We start from the raw sequence: 20,931 nt of genomic DNA, 5'->3' as shown, positions 1-20,931 counted from the left end.
TTTATCAAGTGTGAGGCTTCGGCTAAGGTTCTTGTCTCACTGTACTTTATGGCAATGACTTGTAATACGGGCGGGCTCCAGCAGCAGGGTGGGACGGACGTGGCCGTGGACTTGTACCTGGCCGTCCGGCTGCTCTTCACCGTCCTGGCCCTCGCCCTCGCCTCCATCTTTGTGAGGCTGCGGGGAGCCGAGGGGGAGCTGCTCTGGGAGCCGGCGGCTGCTGAAGCGGCCCGGGAAAGCGGCCTCGGGAACCAAGCGGCGGCGGAACCGGGTCTGGAAGCCGGCAGGGGGCGGCTGCCGGTGGAGGAGGTCGGGGCGGTCGAGGAGCGGAAGGAGGCGGCTGCCGAACAGAGGGAGAAGGCGGCGCAGGAGGAGTTGAGACCCGCAGAGGAGCTGAGCCCGGCCCCGCGGCCGAGCCCAGCCCCGCGACGTCCGAGAGCATTCCCCGGCAGCCGCCCGCCGAGCCCCAGGAGGATGCAGGAGACCACGCAGCATTTCCCAGCAAGGCAGAGGAGGAAGAGCTGGACTCAGGAAAAGAGAAGCTGGTGGTGGGAGAGCCGGCAAGCACAGCAGCTGCACCAGCCCCAGTGACAAGTCCAGCAGCATCGTTTGAGAGTTCTGAAGGTTTTGAATGGCCTTTGGGTATCCTTGGGACCTGCCCGCTGATTGTGATGGGGATCAGCATGTTGGCACACATACAGACTGTGTTCTACCCACAGCCATTTTGTCTGATCTCAAAAGTTAAGCAGAGTAGGGTTTGGGTCTTCTCTGGGGATAGCCAACGATCTAGGAGGACCAAGAGATTTTCCCCAAGGCTGGACAGTTACGGGTGGCAGGGTGTGTGGGACAGTATGGGTGAGTATCTAGTCCACTGGGCCCCTCCAGTGCTTTGGAAGCGTCAGAAATGGAAGGCAGCTGTATCGAGTCCCCAGCAACAAGCTGCAGAAACTGCTGAAGAGGACGGTGAATTATTTTGAGCCTGGTGGGCCCATGGCACTTCAGGCCATCAGGGCAGAGATGCAACATAGAGATGGACTCATGATCAAGGGGTGGACTTAGCAATGGGCACTATTGCCCAGGTTATTCATGAGTGTGAATACTGCACACAGCCTCTCCTGGTCTGAAAGACTGTTACAAGAGATGGAGCCTGACATCATGGACCAGATGGACTCAGCAGCTTTATAGGGACTGGTCCATGCACTAAGATAAGAGTGCGCTGATAAGAGTATATTGAAAATGTGAGATCTCAGCATGACGTGAATGGTATGGAATAAGGGGTGCATACTGTTCTGGCTTCAGCAGTAGCAGTCATTTTTCGCCTTCTTGGTAGCTGATGCAGTGCTGTGGTTTTGACTTTCGGCCTGGGAACAGTGCTGATAGCGTTGATGTTTTTAGTTGCTGCTCACATGTTTGGTCTGGCCAAGGACTTTGTGAGCCTCATGCTCTGCCAGGGAGGAGGGGAAGCCAGGAAGAAGCAGAGACAGGACACCTGACCCAAACTGACCAAAGAGATATTCCATACCACAGCACGTCATGCCCAGGACGTAACTGAGAGTTACCCGGAAAGGCTAGGACTGTGGAGTTGGACTAGGTATCGGTCGGTACTTGGTCAGGCAGGAGGGACGAGTTATCAGTCGGCTGGTGCTGAGGTGTTGTATTCTCTTCCCTTGTTATTTCCTTTATCATTATTATCATTGGTGGTAGCAGTAGTGAATTGTGTTATACCTTAGTTACTAAACTGTTCTTACCTCAACCCATCGGAGTTGCATTCTTTTGATTCTCCTTCCCATACCTCCCGGAGCAGGGGGAGGGCAACAAGGTGGGGGGAGTGAGAGATCGACTGTGTGATTTATGGCTGACTTTGTTTAAACTACAACAAACACTTAACAGTTTCAGGTCTTTTAGGGCTCAGGATTAGGACATTTTTGTTCAAATCTACTTACTTGTTAAACTCAATAAAAATAATGCTAGTTACTATGTGAGATACTGAAATCTCTTGTCTCAATGGAGTAAGGTTTTTTTATCTTAAATCAGCTCCACGTCAGTTGCCTTCTTTCCTCATCATTCTCATGGCTTCCTCTCTCATATAATACTGCATTTCCTATTTATGACCAAACATATTTTTCTTTTTGCATGCTTCAGTCTTTACAAAATTAAGAAATGAGAAGATTGCACAGTTCATTCAGATCAGCTGTGCTTGGCTGTAAAGAAGGTAACAAACAGAATGCCCACTCCCCATCTCCAGGAGCGATATTTCAGTAGACATAAATAAAAAAAGAAAGGTTTATAATTGTCACACAATAATGGGAGAAAGTGGTATATATCAAGTTCAGTTCAATCTAAACTGTCATGCAGCAGTTAGTGATATTAATACAGATTTTAGCACACCTGAGTTTCATTTAGAAACAAAATATGTGCTAACTTCCTTGAGTGAAAAAAAATAAAAATTCATTAACTTCTTTAAAGCAGATGTTTTGCACTAGCAACCATCAGGAATACAGTATTGCAAATTCTCACACTTGGCCTAGCTTATTAAAACAAAACAAATAAATTGTAGTTAGACATTTCATAATTTCATACCATTTCAAAATAAATATGACAGATTGGAAGTGAGAATTCTAATGGTTCCATGCAAAAGACAAAACTGTGTTAGATAGAATGGAGTATTCACTGTCTATACATACCTCTAGCTGAGAGGAAAACAAAGACTGTCTTTGTACAAAGCCATTCAATAAAAATAAATTATATGCAGAAGTAAATTTCTATCTCTAAATATAATGTTATTGAAAGAAAAATCTGTGATGAGTAGCATATGTACATTAGTGTGATAATAGAAGAGAGGAAATGGCACAATTTTTTTACAATAAAATTTCTCAGTAATTTTGAAAATGAGGACATTTATGCAAATTTTAAACAATGATTCTTTGTAGATTCATAGTACCCTTTACAAAACATAGAAAAAGATAATTCTGTGTTTCCTTAGCTACAGGATGTCAGTTGTGGTTAGTTACAACTAATACATCATTTCAAACTTAATACATGTAATTTTTTTTCATTAAAAAACAAAATAAAAACAAAAAAAAAAGACAACAAACAAACACAACTTTCCAAACCAGGATTTTTTCCAGGAAGCTCTGAGAGATCATAATTAATAGACAAAAACTATTAGTAACCGGGGAGAAAAATAAACAAAAGTGAGACAGTTGAATTTGTGGGTTCTTTTCAGGGAAAATGGGTAAGCAAGGACCATTTCAGGCATAAAAATTGTCTGAAGGTTGATAGTCTTGCTTAACTTAATTCCTTGTCACTGCATTTGCAGAAATGTCAGTCCTGCAAATACGTATTTGTTGTTTCACCAAGCTGATGTATTTCAATCTTTCCCTGTTAATACTTTTAGCTATATAGATTAAAAAAAAAAGGTAGAAAATCTTGGTGAGGTTCTTAAACAAACATTATGCTTTAAGGGGAAAATTTCATCTAAATAGTTTCTCATCTTTAGAGAGATTTCCTTGTTTTCCTTGCTGTTATCATTATGACTCTGACCTGTATTTTGTATGTAGAGTCGTATAACCATTGGATCATTCAGGATCTCATGAAGTCTCTAGTCCATCTTGCTGCAAGGCCAGCTCTGAAATCAAAGCTCATTTCTCAGATCTGTTCAGGTCCGCTCATGCTACGTCCTGCCAGGTCTTGAAAATTGTCACTGTTTTAGAATCTTTTTGGGCAACCCACTCCACTGCTTCATAGCCCTTTTGGGAGTTTTCATTATACCCAACCTGAATGTCTGCTTTTCCAACACAAATACATTGTCTCTCTTCCTCTCACTATATACAACTATGAAAAGCCTGGATCCATATCCTTTCTGGCCTCCCTGCAGGCTCTGGGTGGCTGCTGTTATGTTCCCTCCACAGCAGCCAGGATGAATAATCCGCTGTCCCTCAGTCTGTTCTCACAGGCAAGGCAAGTACTCTAGCCCACAACAGACCCTGTGATACCTCCTAATAACCAGTGCCCAATAAGCCTAAACAACCAACTCCCTGTTTTACTTCTCTAATTCCCCACTCATCCAGACCATAGCGTCTCAGCTTGGGCACAGATATGTTCTGATGTGCTCAAAAAGCTTCAGACCTGCCTGAAATTGCTCTATATTAATAATTCCAATTTTAAAGAACTGGATCCATATCACTGTGAAGGGACTAACAGGGCAAGAATGAAATGCATATTCTATGGTCTACATATGGCAAAGAAAGACCTATTGAAGCATTTACCCTCTTTTTGCATTTATAGGTGACACTGATGAGAAACAGATCACTAAACCATGTAAATATTTCACCCCCTTTTCCTCCTTCTCAGTAAAACAGAAAAAAATAAGATGTGGAAAAATCAAATCTCAGCTTCACTCAGAATTCTAAATTTTGGCTTATCCTTGAGTAGAAATGATATTTAGGTATATGATAATCTTGGTTAGATATTAAGGAAGAATATCAAACTAAAGTTCTGTTTTATGAGGTTAATTTTTATTATGTTCCCAAGATATTAAACCCAAGTTTATTCTCAAATTAAATGGACTATTAATTAAAAATATTGTAGAGGAAATACACACAGTAGTAACCAATTAAATCAGCTGGTGTTCAGTTAGTAGTGATGCTACTGTAGCTCCAGCTATTCTCCTTCATAATTGCATCAGAAACCAAATTGTTTTTTGAATGTTCATGTTCACTTCATGATTTTTGTTTTTCAGGTGTCTATTTACTTACAGAAATATCAAATGTCAAAATATTTTTGCAAGAATATATTTATTCTGAAAAACTGATCCAAAGTGACCAAAAAGATTTTACTGTATGAAGCCTGACTTTGCTCTTAAATTTTTACTGGCTTAGTTCTCTTAAAACTATGTTTTGTACTGTATTAAACTGTTGAAATTTCCTGTATGTAATTCTTTCCATTATAGTTGTCTCTGCAAAGCAAATTAATTTGCCCTTGGTAATAATTATTCATAATGGATTTTTAATATGTGATGTTAATGGGAATTCATTTATGGAAATCATTAAAATATCCAAATCATGAAGTTAACACAAAATGCAAATATTTTTCAAAGGTGTACTTGAGTATCTGAAAACACTCGAGGCAATACCTATATTATTTCATTTTTATTTAGTATTAGTGATGTTAGAAGAAAAAACACAGTAAAACCACAGTGAAATAGATGAAGCAAATATTTTTAATAGCATTTAACTAATCCCTTCTTGGACCATGTTTAATACTGGGATTATTGGAAAACATTTGACGAATTCCAAAGATCCTTATTTTTAGCAACTGCATCAAGTAAAAAGTAAATTTATAATTGAAGAGAAGAATAATAGTTTAGGTAATAGCAATGGATACATAATAGCTACTTGCTACAGATGACTTTAAAAATCAAGCTGAGGTTCTAAAAATACAGCTTGATAGGAATACAACATTCCTAACATACTGTATTTTTAGAACGTTAACCTTTTTGGGATTCCTACAGGATCTCATCTATCATGTAAATAAATTGACAGTAGCTTTCAGAATATTTGTTTATCATAAATACCCCAGGGCAAACCCCATCATTTACAAAGGCTATGAAAGGCTGTAGTACACAAAATCAGTATTCATTATGGAAGACCTAATTTTTAAAAATAAGAAAACTGCAAAATTTTACACTGAAAGTTGTAAACAGTTGTTCAGATACATAGTTATGAATAATTTTATGATTAACTTATTTATGACAGCTGTTTGTCCCATCATAATGGTGACTTCATACTTCTGTTTTGCCAAAGTAAGTTAAAGTTTCCTGAAAATCTAAAGAAGAAAACAAAATATTACTTAACCAAAAAAAGATTGAAACATGTTTAAATTGAAGAATGTCCAGTGTAAATTTGTACTGTTTTCGTTCCAATTAAAAATAAATAAATAAATAAATCAATCAGAAAACATTAGTTAGAAGCATGAGAACTTGAAAATTTATTCAGATATTAAAGTTTCAATTTTATATTGAGTTTTGTGAAATTGTTACCTCTTCCTCAAATATCATTTTGGAAATAGATCCCATAGCAATAATTCCTCAAACTGTATTGTGTGTATCCATTGTTTATACCTTTCAAGACGTGATGCTTTTATGGTTTTTGTTGTTTTTTTCTTTTTTTTCTTTTTTTTTTTTTAGGATTCCATTATACCTTAATTTTTGAAAAAAAAAGGATCATCTTTGTGCACATTATGACAGTGACTTCTCTGTCACAGCAATAATTATTTCTATTGTTTGAATATATATAGCACTGAACAAGAGATTGAATAGAACATTCAGTCTACAGAGGTTAAAAGAATGTTTAAAAGATGGAAGGAAATGTGAAAATAGCTGAGGTTTTGTTTTCTGTTTTGAAAAATCCTTAAACCTTGGAATATTTTGATTACTCCAGAAGTTGTTCTTTACTCCACATTGAAATGCCAGACCTTTAAGGTTTCATTTCTTCCTCTCCCTCTTCCCTTATGGAGGGGAATTTCTGTAATAACAAATTAGAGAAAGTGTATTTTTCTTTATCACCAAACCTAATGTCTGCATATTTAGCTATTTCCTTCAGAAGTGCCTCATTCTGACACCAATTACCTTGTGAAATATGACAAATGCACAGCCAGAGGTGCTCTGACGCCAGCCATAGTAGTGGCATTGAAGATGATTTACAGTTTTATGCAAGGAAAATATTAATCAGTAAATCCTGTCAGGCCTCTTTCCTAAAATAAAAAAGTAATACTTTCTATCTCTGCTGCAATCACGGACTGAATAGCAGCTAATCCTGATGTCTAATTCCAAACAAAATGATTCTTCTTCTTCCAGTAATCCACCATCTGATGAGTCACATCTTACTTGCTGATGTTAGATGGACAGATCTTCTACAAAAAGGAAATGTTTCACATGCCAAGATCAATAATATTGATATTTCCAGCCTACTTAGGAGGCACAATGTCAGCTGTGAATCAGCTTCTGTTCTCGTCACATCCCTGTTCCTTATTAAGGACTGTTCTTGTGACAGAAAGCAATGTCATGGCTTGCCATTACTTAAAAGTTGGGAATGTCACAAAATTAGACTTATTCACTGTTGCCAGTTTTTCTTGCTATGGAGACATCAACTAAGTAAGCATTGCTAATGCCATGATGCTGAGACTTAATGTCAATGTAAACCACTATGCCCAGTGTATGTTTTTAATCCAAGGAGGGATCTTATTTGATAAACAAAAATATTGTGAAACTAACATTAATTAGTATAAGATGACACACTAAAAATTAGGTCTAACTGCATGATTAAATAAAGTATTCTAATGATCACAGTTGTCTAGAAACTGTAATTTAGCTTGGAAGCTAAGAACTGAACCGGGCTACTTTAACTTAATAACTTTTATACCTTCAAATCTCCTAAAACATACATAGATCCAGCTATCAATAGTAAGTCAATAAACAAGAGTCTGAGCAATAACCTGACCAAAATAAAGCAGAGAGACAAATCCAGATGACATCCACATATGTCAGCTAAATCCTTAATTTTACACTGAATGTGTAGCCTGTGTTCCCTACCCCAGATTCACAGCATCTAACATTAAGTATGTAACACAGCATTAAAAGTAGAAATTACCTAATTGCTCACTGTGTACTCAGTCTAATTTCTGAGGGATGAAGGAAGCTGGGTTCCCTCTCTTATGTGTGTTTTGTTTCTCTGTTGTCTTCTTTCCCTTTCTTTTTAATTTGGGTTTAATAACCCTCCAGCTTAGCTAACCAGAGTGTTCTCTGACACACTGCTGAGAACTGCTGAGGAAAGAAACAGCCAAAAGCAATGTTTTACACAGCTTGATCCTTCTATGAGTTTGCTTGTTCTTTGCTAGGCTGATAAGAGAGTGTGTGCATACTTCCCTAATAAAATATTTGTAAGTTAATTGTCATTACAGTAAGAAGCGCTATAGTTTAATCTTTCTGCTGCTGTTTTCTATTTACCTTTTTTCTCTTTTTTGGAAAACTGGACTTCAAATAACAATAACAATGGCTCCAAGCTGTCTTGCCTGCCTCTTTCTTTTTTTTTTTTTTCCTTTTTCCTAAAAATTAAAAAGTCTTTTTGGCATTTTTAACGCATTTTAAATACATTTTAAAATAAAACCAGGCAATGCATCATACTTTAAATAGAACATACATTTACATAATTGAAGGATATACTATTAACATGAAAACCATATTAAACATTCAGTGTTGTTACGCTCGTTTTCTACCTTTTTATAGTTCTGATTAAAGGTTTTAAAGTAGTTCCTAATAAAAATAGATGAAGCAGGATCACATAACTCTGCAAAAAAAAAAAAACTAATATATGCAAAAAAAGAAAAAGTTTTGGTCAGTAACATAACATGAAATGAGTATTCAGGTTCTGTGATGGTTTTCAGATGCCTTATCAATCTGGGTATAAAGCTGTATTGAGACTATGGTAACGATTCATCTCAAGAATCAGACATCGTAGCATAGGTATTTGAATATCAAAGTATCTCTTTTCTCTTGGTTCTTTTCCAGGTTTAAAAAATCAAATGTCCCTGACATAAAGTTTAAAGTGGCACTTTAAAAAAGCAGGATGAGGTGGGCTTTTCAAATGCAGATATGACAGATGAACTTTCATAGCTGGAAAGCTTCTTTGAAGTTTATCCCTTGGTTCACCATCTGTACAAAGAAGATAGTGCTGTTCTTTACCTTGCATTAAAGTAGATACATTATTGCCTGGTGTTCTTAACTGCAGAAATACAGAATTCTGTCTATAAACAAATATGGTTTATTAGCTATACTTTATCAAAAGAGTGAAGTATAACATTTATATATAGACTTACTCTTGGTCAATAAATCCTGTCTGCCATTTCTTATGTATTGTTCTTTTCAGGATCATATTTTACAGAATTGCGTATATTTTTTAAAGCACTCTCTTTCAACAAACTTGCAAAGGAAACAACACAACTAATTGCTGCCATCAGAAAGTAACAGATAATATTTGTATTTTACATTTTACAGTTCTTCAGGGCTATCTTTTCTTATAAAATTTGTCTGTTAACTAAGGTATCACCCTACTCATAGCTGGTAGATATATTTCGAACCAAAGATCTCTCTAGTAACTGATACTAAGGATATGGAAGGTTTTGGGGCTTTTTTTTGTTTTCATTTTCTGTTTGAAAAGACAGATTCTACTATTTTAAAATTCAATATTGTTAATTGTTTGAATCAGGGTGGATTTTTTTGTTTGTTTGTTTTCTTTTAATTTATCTTTGAATGAGGAGGTACTACTCCTTGAATTGGTGTCTCATACCAAGAAATTACTCCACCACATAGCATGCTCCTTTCATCACCTATTTCAAAGTGAAAGCCTTCTTGTGCTGAGGGATTACAGGAAATTACCATGGGACCTGACAAAATCCATCCATGGGTCCCGAATGATCTGGCAAATGAAGTTGCTAAGCCGCTGGCCATCATATTTGAAAAATCGTGGCAGTCAGGCGAAGTTCCTGATGACTGGAAAAAGGGAAATATAACCCCCATTTTCAAGAATGGGAAAATGGATGACCCAGGGAATTACAGACCAGTCAGTCTCACCTCTGTGCCTGGCAAAATCTTGGAGCAGATTCTCCTGGAAGGCATGCCAAGGCACATAAAAAAACGCAAGGTGCTTGGTGACAGCCAGCATGGCTTCACTAAGGGGAAATCCTGCTTCACCAATTTGGTGGCCGTGTATGATGGGGCTACAGAACAGATGGACAGGGGTAGAACAGTTGACGTCATCTACCTGGACCTGTGCAAAGCGTTCAACACTGTCCCACATGACATACTTGTCTCTAAATTGGAGAGACATCAATTTGATGGATGGACCACTCAGTGGATAAAGAACTGGCTGGATGGCCGCACACAAAGAGTTATGGTCAATGGCTCAACGTCCATCTGGAGACCAGTAATGAGTGGTGTCCCTGAGGGATCGGTGTTGGGGCTGGTCTTGTTCAACATCTTCGTTGCTGACATGAACAGCAGGATTGAGTGCGCCCTCAGCCAGTTTGCCAATGACACCAAGCTATGTGGTTCGGTTGATACGCTGGAGGGAAGGAATGCCATCCAGAGGGACCTTGACACGCTTGTGAGGTGGGCTGATGCCAACCTCATGAAGTTTAAGCATGCCAAGTGCAAGGTCCTACACCTGGGTGGGAGCAATCCCAGGCACAGCTACAGGTTGGGCAGAGAAGAGAGAAAGGAGATTCAGAGCAGCCCTGCGGAGAAGGACTTGGGGGTGTTGGTACATGAGAAATGAACATGAACTGGCTTCAGTGTGCACTCACAGCCCAGAAAGCCAACCATATCCTGGGCTGCATCAAAAGGAGCATGACCAGCAGGTCGAAGGAGGTGATCCTGCCTCTCTACTCTGCTCTCCTGAGACCTCACTTGGAGTATTGTGTGCAGTTCTGGTGTTCTCAACATAAAAAGGACATGGAACTGTTGGAACAAGTCCAGAGGAGGGCCACGAGGATGATCAGGGGATTGGAGCACCTCCCGTATGAAGACAGGCTGAGGAAGTTGGGGCTGTTCAGCCTGGAGAAGAGAAGGCTGCGTGGAGACCTCATAGCAGCCTTCCAGTATCTGAAGGGGGGCTATAGGGATGCTGGGGAGGTGTTTTTCATTAGGGAATGTATTGACAGGACAAGGGGTAACGGGTTAAAACTTAAACAGGGGAAGTTTAGACTGGATATAAGGAGGAAGTTCTTTCCTGTTAGGGTGGTGTGGCACTGGAATAGGTTGCCCAGGGAGGTTGTGAATGCTCCATCCCTGGCAGTGTTGAAGGCCAGGTTGGACAAAACCTTGGGTGGTATGGTTAATGTGAAGTGTCCCTACCCGTGGCAGGGGGGTTGGAACTAGATGGTCTTAAGGTCCTTTGCAACCCTAACTACTCTGTGATTCTATGATTCTGTAATCTTTATTTGCCTGATGATATGAATTGTTGTCATCATGGTGACTGTGCTTTGAGACCCTGTATGTCACGAATAATTCTAAGGTACAGAGAAGATATTTTAATTGTTCAGCCTTAATTCTAATTGTGAAGCAAAATGGAGAGCTGGTTATTTTTTTTGTGTTTAGTATTATTGTTTTTAAATCAGATTTGTTCTGAGAGAAATTACATAAGAAATGTTAAGGAAAAAAAAAAACAAACAACAAACCAAACTTCTCTAGGTTTTAAAGAGGTTCATAATATTGAGTAGATGAAGATCTTCCTAATTTCTCATTTTTTCCAATTACAGAAATTTTTGAAGTATGAGATTAAAAAATTATATTTGACAAAATAACATATTTAGTGGTGTTTTATTTAAAGATTTTAAGCCTGATAGTGAAAACAAAATTTTCTATTTTATTATTTATAACATACAGGTAAAAAAAGGGACTTTTCTTGAGTGAATGAGCATTCTAGGGGAAAGACTCAGCCTTTCTTTGGCCAGGTGCACAATTACTTTGATGAAGTAAATGATTTTTGTTTCACGTCTGTCCTGGGTTCAGCAGTAGCCGTCATGTTTCTCCTTCTTGGTAGCTGGTGCAGTGCAGTGTTTTGACTTTCGGCCTGGGAACAGAGCTGATAGCGATGTTTTGGTTTGGCCAAGGACTTTGTGAGCCTCATGCTCTGCCAGGGAGGAGGGGAAGCCAGGAGGAAGCAGAGACAGGACAGCTGACCCAAACTGACCAAAGAGGTATTCCATGCCACAGCACGTCATGCCCAGGATGTAACTGGGAGTTAGCTGGAAGAGCTGGGAGACTGCTTGGTTGGAGGAGGTATGGGTCAGAGCTTGGTCGGGCTTGGGGGGTGAGTTATCGGTTGGCTGGTGCTGAGGTGTTGTATTCTCTTCCCTTGTTATTTCCTTTATCATTATTATCATTGGTGGTAGCAGTAGTGATTTGTGTTATACCTTAGTTACTAAACTGTTTTTATCTCAACCCGTGGGAGTTGCATTCTTTTCGATTCTCCTCTCCGTCCCTCCGGGAGTAGGGGGAGGGAAAGAAGGGGGGGAGTGAGTGGACAAGTTACCTGACTGGGTTTAAACCATGACAACATCATAGGAGGTGGTATTTCAGAGATAAATGTGCTGAGGATAACAGGCTCACTAGAGTTTGGGAAAATGGAGAAAGAGACAAGTGACCAGCTAGCTAAGCAAGTAAACTGCAAGAAAGAAAAAACTGGCTCAGCTTTCTTAATGTTTACAACAATGACACAACTCTGATTAGTTTCCCAGCAACCTGTTAGATGAAGAGTTTCTCACTGTCCAATGCAAGACTTTCAGGGGTTTATTACACAACATTAAACCTTGTGGTAAAGCATTGTAATTCTGAGATGAAGCCTCTGGGAGAATGCAACTGTAAACTCAGCTGCTCCAGAAAGTCTGATCAGTCAGTTGTCACTGTCTGACTGTGCTTTGCGAACAGCTGGAATTTTTCCTTTTAAGGCTTATATACTGCTTTTTATCTTGCAGAATGAATCTCAAAGCTTTCATAAATTCAAAAATACTGTAAATGCAATACTAAAGATCACAATTTTAATGTAAGCATTTTGATGTAACTATATTCTCTAGAGATACCCCATTAAGGAATTATGCAGAGACTCCTTTGTACCTATCTCCTAGATCCCCAGGCCGGTTTTTCTGTACATAGTGATATTTTTGAAAAATATTTTTATTACACACAAATATATCACCCACTTTTTTTTTTTTTTTAAACTCAGGGGAATAAATAACAGACATCTCCCTTATGTTATTTCTACATGCCCAAAAAAATAAGGAGGAGTCATAGTTCAAATGTGATTGCCAGTATATTTAATTCTTACCTTGCAGTTGACATCTCCCTTATGTTATTTCTACATGCCCAAAAAAATGAGTCATAGTTCAAATGTGATTGCCAGTATATTTAATTCTTACCTTGCAGTTGAGGACTCTGATGAAATAATATCATTGCATCAGATCACTTATAATTGCTCTTCTCAAGTTTAAAAGTGCCCAGTAGCTAGCCATTGGCTTAGAAAAGACAAATAGACTAACAAGTAAGTAAATCCTAGGACATATCTTCTCCTTCCAATTACATAATTTATCAACACATAACGTCATACTAATTTTAGATATAAAAGTATAATCTTTAATCTCTCAAGAAGAGAAACAAATGCCTGTGTCATTGCAAAAATCTTAACCTAGAGAATTCTAACATTCATTGTTCGTGGTTTGTTTTTTGGTTTTGGGTTTTTTTTTTTAAACAATAATTGGGTGTAATCTTATTGATCTATTTTGAAAATTTGCTAAATTTTCATAGAATCAAAGAATCATAGAATAGTTAGGTTTGAAAAGGACCTTAAGATCATCTAGTTCCAACCACCCTGCCACAGGCAGGGACACTTCACACTAAACTGTATCACCCAAGGCTCTGTCCAACCTGGCCTTGAACACCACTAGGGATGGAGCATTCACACCTTCTTTGAGAAACCCACTCCAGTGCCTCACCACCCTTACAGTAAAAAACTTCCCCTGTTTAAGTTTTAAACTGTTACCCCTTGTCCTATCACTACAGTCCCTAATGAAGAGTCCCTCCCCAGTATCCCTGTAGGCCCCCGAATCAGTTCCCATATCCTTATTATCAGCAGTTCTGATGCAGCAGGATAATTCAAGATGGTTAAGTTAGAAGGAGCATGGTTTTCCATCTCCAAAAGAGTTTGCAAAGTGCATTGCTCTAGAGTGGGGTCATCACTGCATGATGTTCGATTAGGCAGGAGGATAATGGATTCTTTGAAGAAAATGTCGTTAAACTGAACTCAGATAAAGCTTCCAGATAAGCTTTGAAGGTTTCACCAATATTGACAAATTTTACGAACGTTTTGCTTTGAGCACATTAAGTTTTTCTTCCCCTGGTGTTTAAAACATCACAATGAAACTTTTAAACAATCCTGAGAGGATTAGATGGTAGTTTGTAAGACTGTCTGGGCACTCTAGTAATATTAAATCTTTCGTCTGGTCTCACTGATTTACTAGCTCAGTTCCCATTCCCCAGTATGCATGTAGAAAAAATCCTTAGTTAACTATGCTTCTCCTTCATACTTGTATTTTGTAAATAACCAGGGGACATACGTAGAGTCTAGATGCAACTGGGACTCATTAACAGTTGAATAGCTACCAAACAGTTACTTGTAAAATTCCTATACTTGACACTCTTGACTCAAGAAATATACAGCACAGATGAAGAGATGGAAGTAACACAGTAACCTTGGTTTAGGTAATAGAATTTTAACCTGGGCATGTAGTAGAGATAGTTTATCATGTTCAGATAACTTTCAAGCAAAGTATATTTTTGATCAATATTTTTAAGTGTCATCTGGACACTTGTTTCTTTTTTTTTCTTTAGATTACTCTGGTTATTGAAAAGAGAGGTGTCATAACTGAAATGTTACATATAATCTTCACTGCAGGTATAACCTGGTTTCCTTTATTTCTTTTTTCTTGATAAAACTATGCAATTGTATACTAGAGTGCACCACAAGGGATGTTTGGTTTGTTTTTTGCTTTCTCTCTAAAGATCTTCTGATTAAAAACACTTATACTGTAAGCATTTTTAGTTATTACATACTTTAGATTCACTGTGTGACTTTCATTTTGCTTTGTATCTCTCCTACTTTCACTGACGTCTCTGTTTTGAATACTGAAATGAAAGTGGTCTGGGGAAAGGGTACATAGAGAGGAAACAGCTTCTTTTGTGTAGAAAGCAGTATATTAACATCTGCTATAAATCATTAAAAAAATTTATACATATAGCTTGGCACATGTATTTATTTTTAAAAAAGCACAGTTGACCACATTGATTAGAGTTTTACTGTAACTGCTGTATCAAGTAATTATTTCATATATACTAATTATCTCTGATGATATTAGCCTGTAAAATATAGTTTTTATTTAATATCTTCGTGTTTTGGTGAACTCAAACCCACAGATTCTTTCAAACTAAATTTTTCAAAACCTGGCTCTACATACAGTGCATTTTAAACATATACAATATTTCAAGTTCTGTTGGTTTGGGTATTTTTGTTTGTCGTGCTTTTCTCACCCTTTCTCTCCAGGCACATGTATCACAGTATCACAGTATGCTAGAGATTGGAAGGGACCTCAAAAGATCATCTAGTCCAATCCCCCTGCCGGAGCAGGAACACCTAGATAATGTTACACAGGAATGTGTCCAGGCGGGTTTTGAATGTCTCCAGGGAAGGAGACTCCACAACCTCCCTGGGCAGCTGTTCCAGTGTTCCGTCACCCTCACTGAGAAGTTTCTTCTCAAGTTTAAGTGGAACCTCTTGTGTTCCAGTTTGTACCCATTACCCCTTGTCCTATCATTGTTTGCCACTGAGTAGAGCCTGGCTCTGTCCTCGTGACACTCCCCCTTTATATATTCATATACACTAATAAGGTCACCCCTCAGTCTCCTCTTCTCTAAACTATAGAGACCCAGCTCCCTCAGTCTTTCCTCATAAGGGAGATGCTCCACTCCCTTAATCATCTTCGTTGCCCTGCGCTGGACTCTCTCCAGCAGCTCCCTGTCCTTCTTGAACTGAGGGTCCCAGAACTGGACAGAATATTCCAGATGGGGTCTCACCAGGGCAGAGTAGAGGAGAAGGAAGACCTCTCTCGACCTACTAACCACCCCCCTTCTAATACACCCCAGGATGCCATTGGCCTTCTTGGCCACAAGGGCACAGTGTTGGCTCATGGTCATCCTGTCGTCCACTAGGACCCCCAGGTCCCTCTCCCCTACACTGCTCTCTAACCCGTCGTTCCCCAGCCCATTCTGGAACCTGGGGTTGTTCCTGCCCAGATGCAGGACTCTACACTTTCCCTTGTTATATTTCATCCAGTTATTCCCTGCCCAACTCTCCAGCCTGTCCAGGTCTCGCTGGATGGCAGCACAGCCTTCTGGTGTGTCAGCCTCTCCTCCCAGCTTAGTGTCATCAGCAAACCTGCTGATAGTACACTCAATTCCCTCATCTAAATCGTTGATGAATATATTAAAGAATACTAGTCCCAGTACTGACCCTTGAGGCACTCCACTAGTTACAGGCCTCCAACTAGACTCAGCCCCATAGACTACAAGTCTCTGGCTTCTCTCCTTCAGCCAGTTCACAGTCCACCTCACTACCTGATCATCCAGACCACACTTCCTCAATTTAGCTGTGAGGATGCTATGGGAGACTGTGTCAAATGCTTTGCTGAAGTCAAGGTAGACCACATCCACCGCTCTGTCATCATCCATCCACCGTGTTATTTCCTCATAAAAGGCTAAGAGATTGGTCAAGCATGATTTCCCCTTGGTGAAGCCATGTTGACTGCCCCTCATAACCCTCTTATCCTTGATATGCCTTAAGATGGCACCAAGGATAAGGTGTTCCATCACTTTCCCAGGGATGGAGGTGAGGCTGACTGGTCTATAGCTACCCAGGTCCTCCTTCTTGCCCTTTTTGAAGACTGGAGTGACATTTGCTTTCCTCCAGTCCTCAGGCACCTCTCCCGTTTCCCAAGACTTGGTAAAGATGATGGAGAGTGGTCTAGCAATGACTTCCGCCAGTTCCCTCAGCACCCGTGGGTGCATCCCATCTGGACCCATGCATTTATGGATGTCCAGATTGCTCAACTGGTCTCTAACCCATTCCTCATCAACGAAGGCAAACCGCCCTGTTGACCTGACTTCATCTAAGGTCTCAGGGGTATAGGGCTCTTCAGGACTGCCTGCAGCAGAGTAGAGAGAAAGAAGGCATTCAGTAACTCTGCCATCTCTGTATCTTCTGTCACCAGGGCACCCATCCTGTTCATCAGTGGGCCTACATTGCCTCTGGTGTTAGTTTTATCTGCCATGTATTTGAAAAAGCTCTTTTTGCTGTCTTTGACCCTTCTTGCCAGGTTTAATTCTAAGGAGGCCTTAGTCATCCTAGCTGCCTTCCTACATCCTCTAGCAGCAGCCTTATATTCCTTCCAAGTGGCCAGCCCCTCCTTCCATGACCTGTAAACTCTCCTCTTCCACTTGACCATACCCAGCAATTCCCTATTTAGCCACGCAGGTCTCCTGGCCCTCTTCCTTGACTTCCTACGCGTCGGGATGCTCTGATCCTGAGCTCGGAAAAAGCAATCCTTGAATGCCAACCAACTATCTTGGGCCCCTTTACCTTCAAACAGCCTTGCCCATGGGATTTCCCCTAGCAATTGCTTGAAAAGGCCAAAGTTTGCCCTGCTAAAGTCCAGGGTTGCAATTCTACTTGCTATTCTACTAGTCCTACCACACAAGATCCTGAATTCCACCATCTCGTGGTCGCTGCAACCAAGGCAGCCCTCAACCCTTACTGCTTCAACCAGACCCTCCTTGTTAGTGAGGATGAGATCCAGCAATGCTCCTCTCCTGGTTGGCTCATCCACCATTTGGAGGAGGAAGTTATCATCCATACACTGGAGGAACCTCCTGGACTGTGGCTGGGTTGCTGAGTGGTCCTTCCAGCAAACATCAGGGAAGTGAAAATCCCCCACGACGACCACGGCCTGTGACTGTGAGGCCACTCTCAGCTGCCTGTAGAAGGCCTCGTCAACTTCCTCACCCTGATCTGGTGGCCTGTAACACACCCACAACAGTATCGCCCCTGCCAGCCTGCCCCTTAATTCTCACCCACAGACTCTCAACTCGCTCGTCATCTGTCCCTGGACAGAACTCAGTGCATTGTAGTTGCTCTCGCACATAAAGAGCAACCCCACCACCCTGCCTGGCTGGCCTGTCTTTCCTGAAAAGGACATAGCCCTCCATGACTATATTCCAGTCATGTGAGCTGTCCCACCACGTCTCTGTAATTGCCACCAGATCATAGTCTCCTGACTTAACACAGGTTTCCAACTCCTCCTGCTTATTTCCCATGCTGCGCGCATTGGTGTACAAACATTCCAGGGAGCGAGCTGAGCACACCGATTTCACCCTAGGATTATAGGAGGCCTCCCAGTCTTCATCAATTCTGGAGTGCTGCCCCACTGGGGCAAGCCCAGCTACAACCCCATCCCCCTTCAAATCTAGTTTAAAGATCTCCAAATGAGCCCTGCTAATTCGTGCCCCAGCATCCTTTTGCCTCTGTGAGATAAACCTTTCCCACTTGTCATTGTCCAGACTGGTGCCCTATAAAACCAGCCGTTATCAAAGAATCCAAAGCCCTGCCTGTAGCACCAGTCTTGAAGCCAATCGTTTATGAACTGAATCTTCCCATTCCTTCTCACATAATCAGTGGAAGATGGAAGGAGTGAGGAGAAGATCACTTGAGCCCCAGACTCTTTCACCATCTGCCCCAAGGCCCTGTAGTCTTCCTTCATCCCCCTCAGACTGCGGGAAGCAGCTTCCCCCTCACCTGTCTGGAAGACCAGCAGCGGTTAGTAGTCTGTTGGATGCACCAGGTTGGGGAGCGCCCTGGTGATATCTGTGATCCGGGCTCCAGGCAGACTACACACTTCCCTGTGATGAGGGTCAACTCTGCATTTTGGGCCCTCTGTTCCTCTCAGAAGGGAATCGCCTACTACAATGACCCTTCTTTCTTTCTTATCAGAGGCAGTCTTGAGGTGCGAAGTCGACCGCCTTTACCTGTGTGGCCTTGTGGGCTGGCCTTGCACGACATTCTCACCTACCTCTCCTTCAAGATCCAGGGCCTCGAACCTATTACAGAGGGACACCTGGGGAAGCAGGGCAGGAAGGTGGGAGGGTTGCCCACGACGTAGAACTGGAACTCTCTTCCAACTCTCGTCGTCTTTTTGGTCCCCTACCTCTGCGCAACAGATACAGGGCAGGGGCTGTCTCGGGCCATCCCCCTCTGTGTGAGAAGGCAGGGGGTCCTTCCCCTTTTGGGGGGTATCTCCCTGGAACCGTTCCAACTGGCACGCCAAGGAGTTACTCCACCAGTCGATCTCCCTTTCACACTCCCTGATGGTCCTCAGCGTCTCAACCTCCTCCTTAAGTTTTGCCACCAGGCTAAGCAGATCTTCTACCTGCTCACACCTCACACAGGTGGAATGCTGTCCTCCCTCCCCCGGCAGCAGCAGGCTCTGGCACTCCCTGCACCCAGAGACCTGAACAGCCACGGTTTGGGACGGGGTCTCTGTCTGAGTTGCTACAGTCTTCTTACTGCAAGCTCTCTTTCTGGAGGCGACCATATCGGTCAGCAGTCTGACACCAGCAACAGGGTCAGCAACATGACCTGCTTGTTCCTCCTTGTGCCTGGTGGGCAGCGACCGGTCGCCGCCCTCTCAGAGGCTCTTTGAAGGCAAGGGGCAGGGGGGTGGTCACCGTCACCGTGGGAACGCCCCCCGCCACGTCAGCCGCTCTCTCGCAAGGGCTGCTGGGGCTTCGGGGATCGGGAGATGTCGGGAATCGCGATGTCTCTGCGCTGTCTCCTCTGATTTTCCTCATCTCCGTTGACCCTCGCGGTCGCTGAAGCGTGCCGGCTGCGGCTCTAGCTAGGCTAGCTCCGATCAGCTGACTGTACCTTCACTATTTTCTGTAACATTTATTTCTTGAAGAAAGACTTGTTATTTCTCTTTGGAGATTAAGACTTTTTGCAGTACTCATAAGAAACAGTAATACAACCAATCTGATTTTACAGGCCTTTGGATTTATTTGATTTGATTTTTTCATTCCTTGGGGGATTTACATTTGACCCAGCAGCTTATGACACAGTTGAAAAGATACCAAGCCCTGAAGATTTTCTGAGGTGTGACAAAATTGCTTGTACTTCTGTGGGTACAGTACTAACTTGAGTCATGTGCAACCACCAGTGCACCATAATGTCTGTAATTCCCTAACACAACATATCTTGTACTTTGGGTTAATTTGCTTGTTCATAGAGTCAAGTGCTGCATCCTTTGGTTTTGTATTTAGTATTTCACACCCTTCCTTTTAATTTCCATTTTTCTTCCCTCTTCTCTTCTTTGGGATCCAGACCTAATTTTTTTAATTCCTCCAGAGAGTACTATTAAATATTTTTCTACACAGTAAAACATCATGAACAGTTATCTGCAAAGTCAATTTCTTGGCTTTTACCATTTCAAACACACTTGAAAAGGCTCTAGTGCTCCCCACTTTTTATGGAATTAAAATTAGGAGTGAGGTTTTAGTTTTTTCTCCATCCCTGAATTGGAAGTGTTTCAGGTTTTAGCTCTGACATTCTATTTGAATGACTACACTGTTTGCTGTCTTTCCTTGTGCCCTATGTTCTCTTCTTTCAATGTGAGAATAACAACACTGATTTTTCTCTAGAAATTGTTCATTGCTCTTCAGTGGTTACACAGTCAAGCGTGCACATTATAAATAGACTTCAATCCTACGCAGTTATTTCCTTGTTTCCTTTACCAAACAATTCCATGTAGTAATGTAATTACTTCCATCCTGGCCTACCTTAATGAATGTTATCGCTCAGCAGTGCTAAATGTCATGGCCATTTACATCTTTCTCGAATTTAATAAATGAAAATCTGTTCTATTGTGCAGATTAGTGTTTGAGCTTTTAACCATGTTACTTTTTATTTCTACAAGCTTTTACTACTACTATAGAGACAAAACCATGGATAATTCTAGATTTAATATGGTTATAGATTTTATATTTGCTATAAATGCCATGTTTTTACATTGTTATTTTGTAATTGGTAGATAAAAGCATGATCCATTCATGCTGAAATTGAAGGTCATGGAGAATTGCACTATTCATTCTTTGTTTCCTGGTTGTTTGTTTGTTTTTTTTTTTGGAGGGGAGGGAGGAACCTTATTTTCTATTTCATTAAAGAACAGCTCTGCTGACTAACACTGACAGTTTTGTTGCACCCTTTAGAACTTATGATACTC

At 41.0% G+C, this 20,931-nt stretch overlaps 1 protein-coding gene across 1 annotated transcript in view; it reads left to right on the top strand.

Annotated features, from left to right (window-relative positions):
- Window positions 1-20,931, top strand: part of LOC134173183 (uncharacterized) — a 163,393-nt gene that overhangs the window by 9,624 nt on the left and 132,838 nt on the right. The window contains exon 3 of the mRNA XM_062636959.1: window positions 325-642. Within this exon, the coding sequence (XP_062492943.1) occupies window positions 325-642 (318 nt within the window). The remainder of the gene's footprint in view (window positions 1-324; window positions 643-20,931) is intronic.

Source organism: Pezoporus occidentalis, unplaced genomic scaffold (assembly GCF_034315485.1).
Source record: "Pezoporus occidentalis ecotype Australia unplaced genomic scaffold, CSIRO_AGI_Poc_V1 ctg5, whole genome shotgun sequence".
Lineage (NCBI taxonomy): Eukaryota > Metazoa > Chordata > Aves > Psittaciformes > Psittacidae > Pezoporus > Pezoporus occidentalis.
Note: the sequence above shows the minus strand (reverse complement) of the source record. Positions and strands in the feature narration are given on the sequence as shown.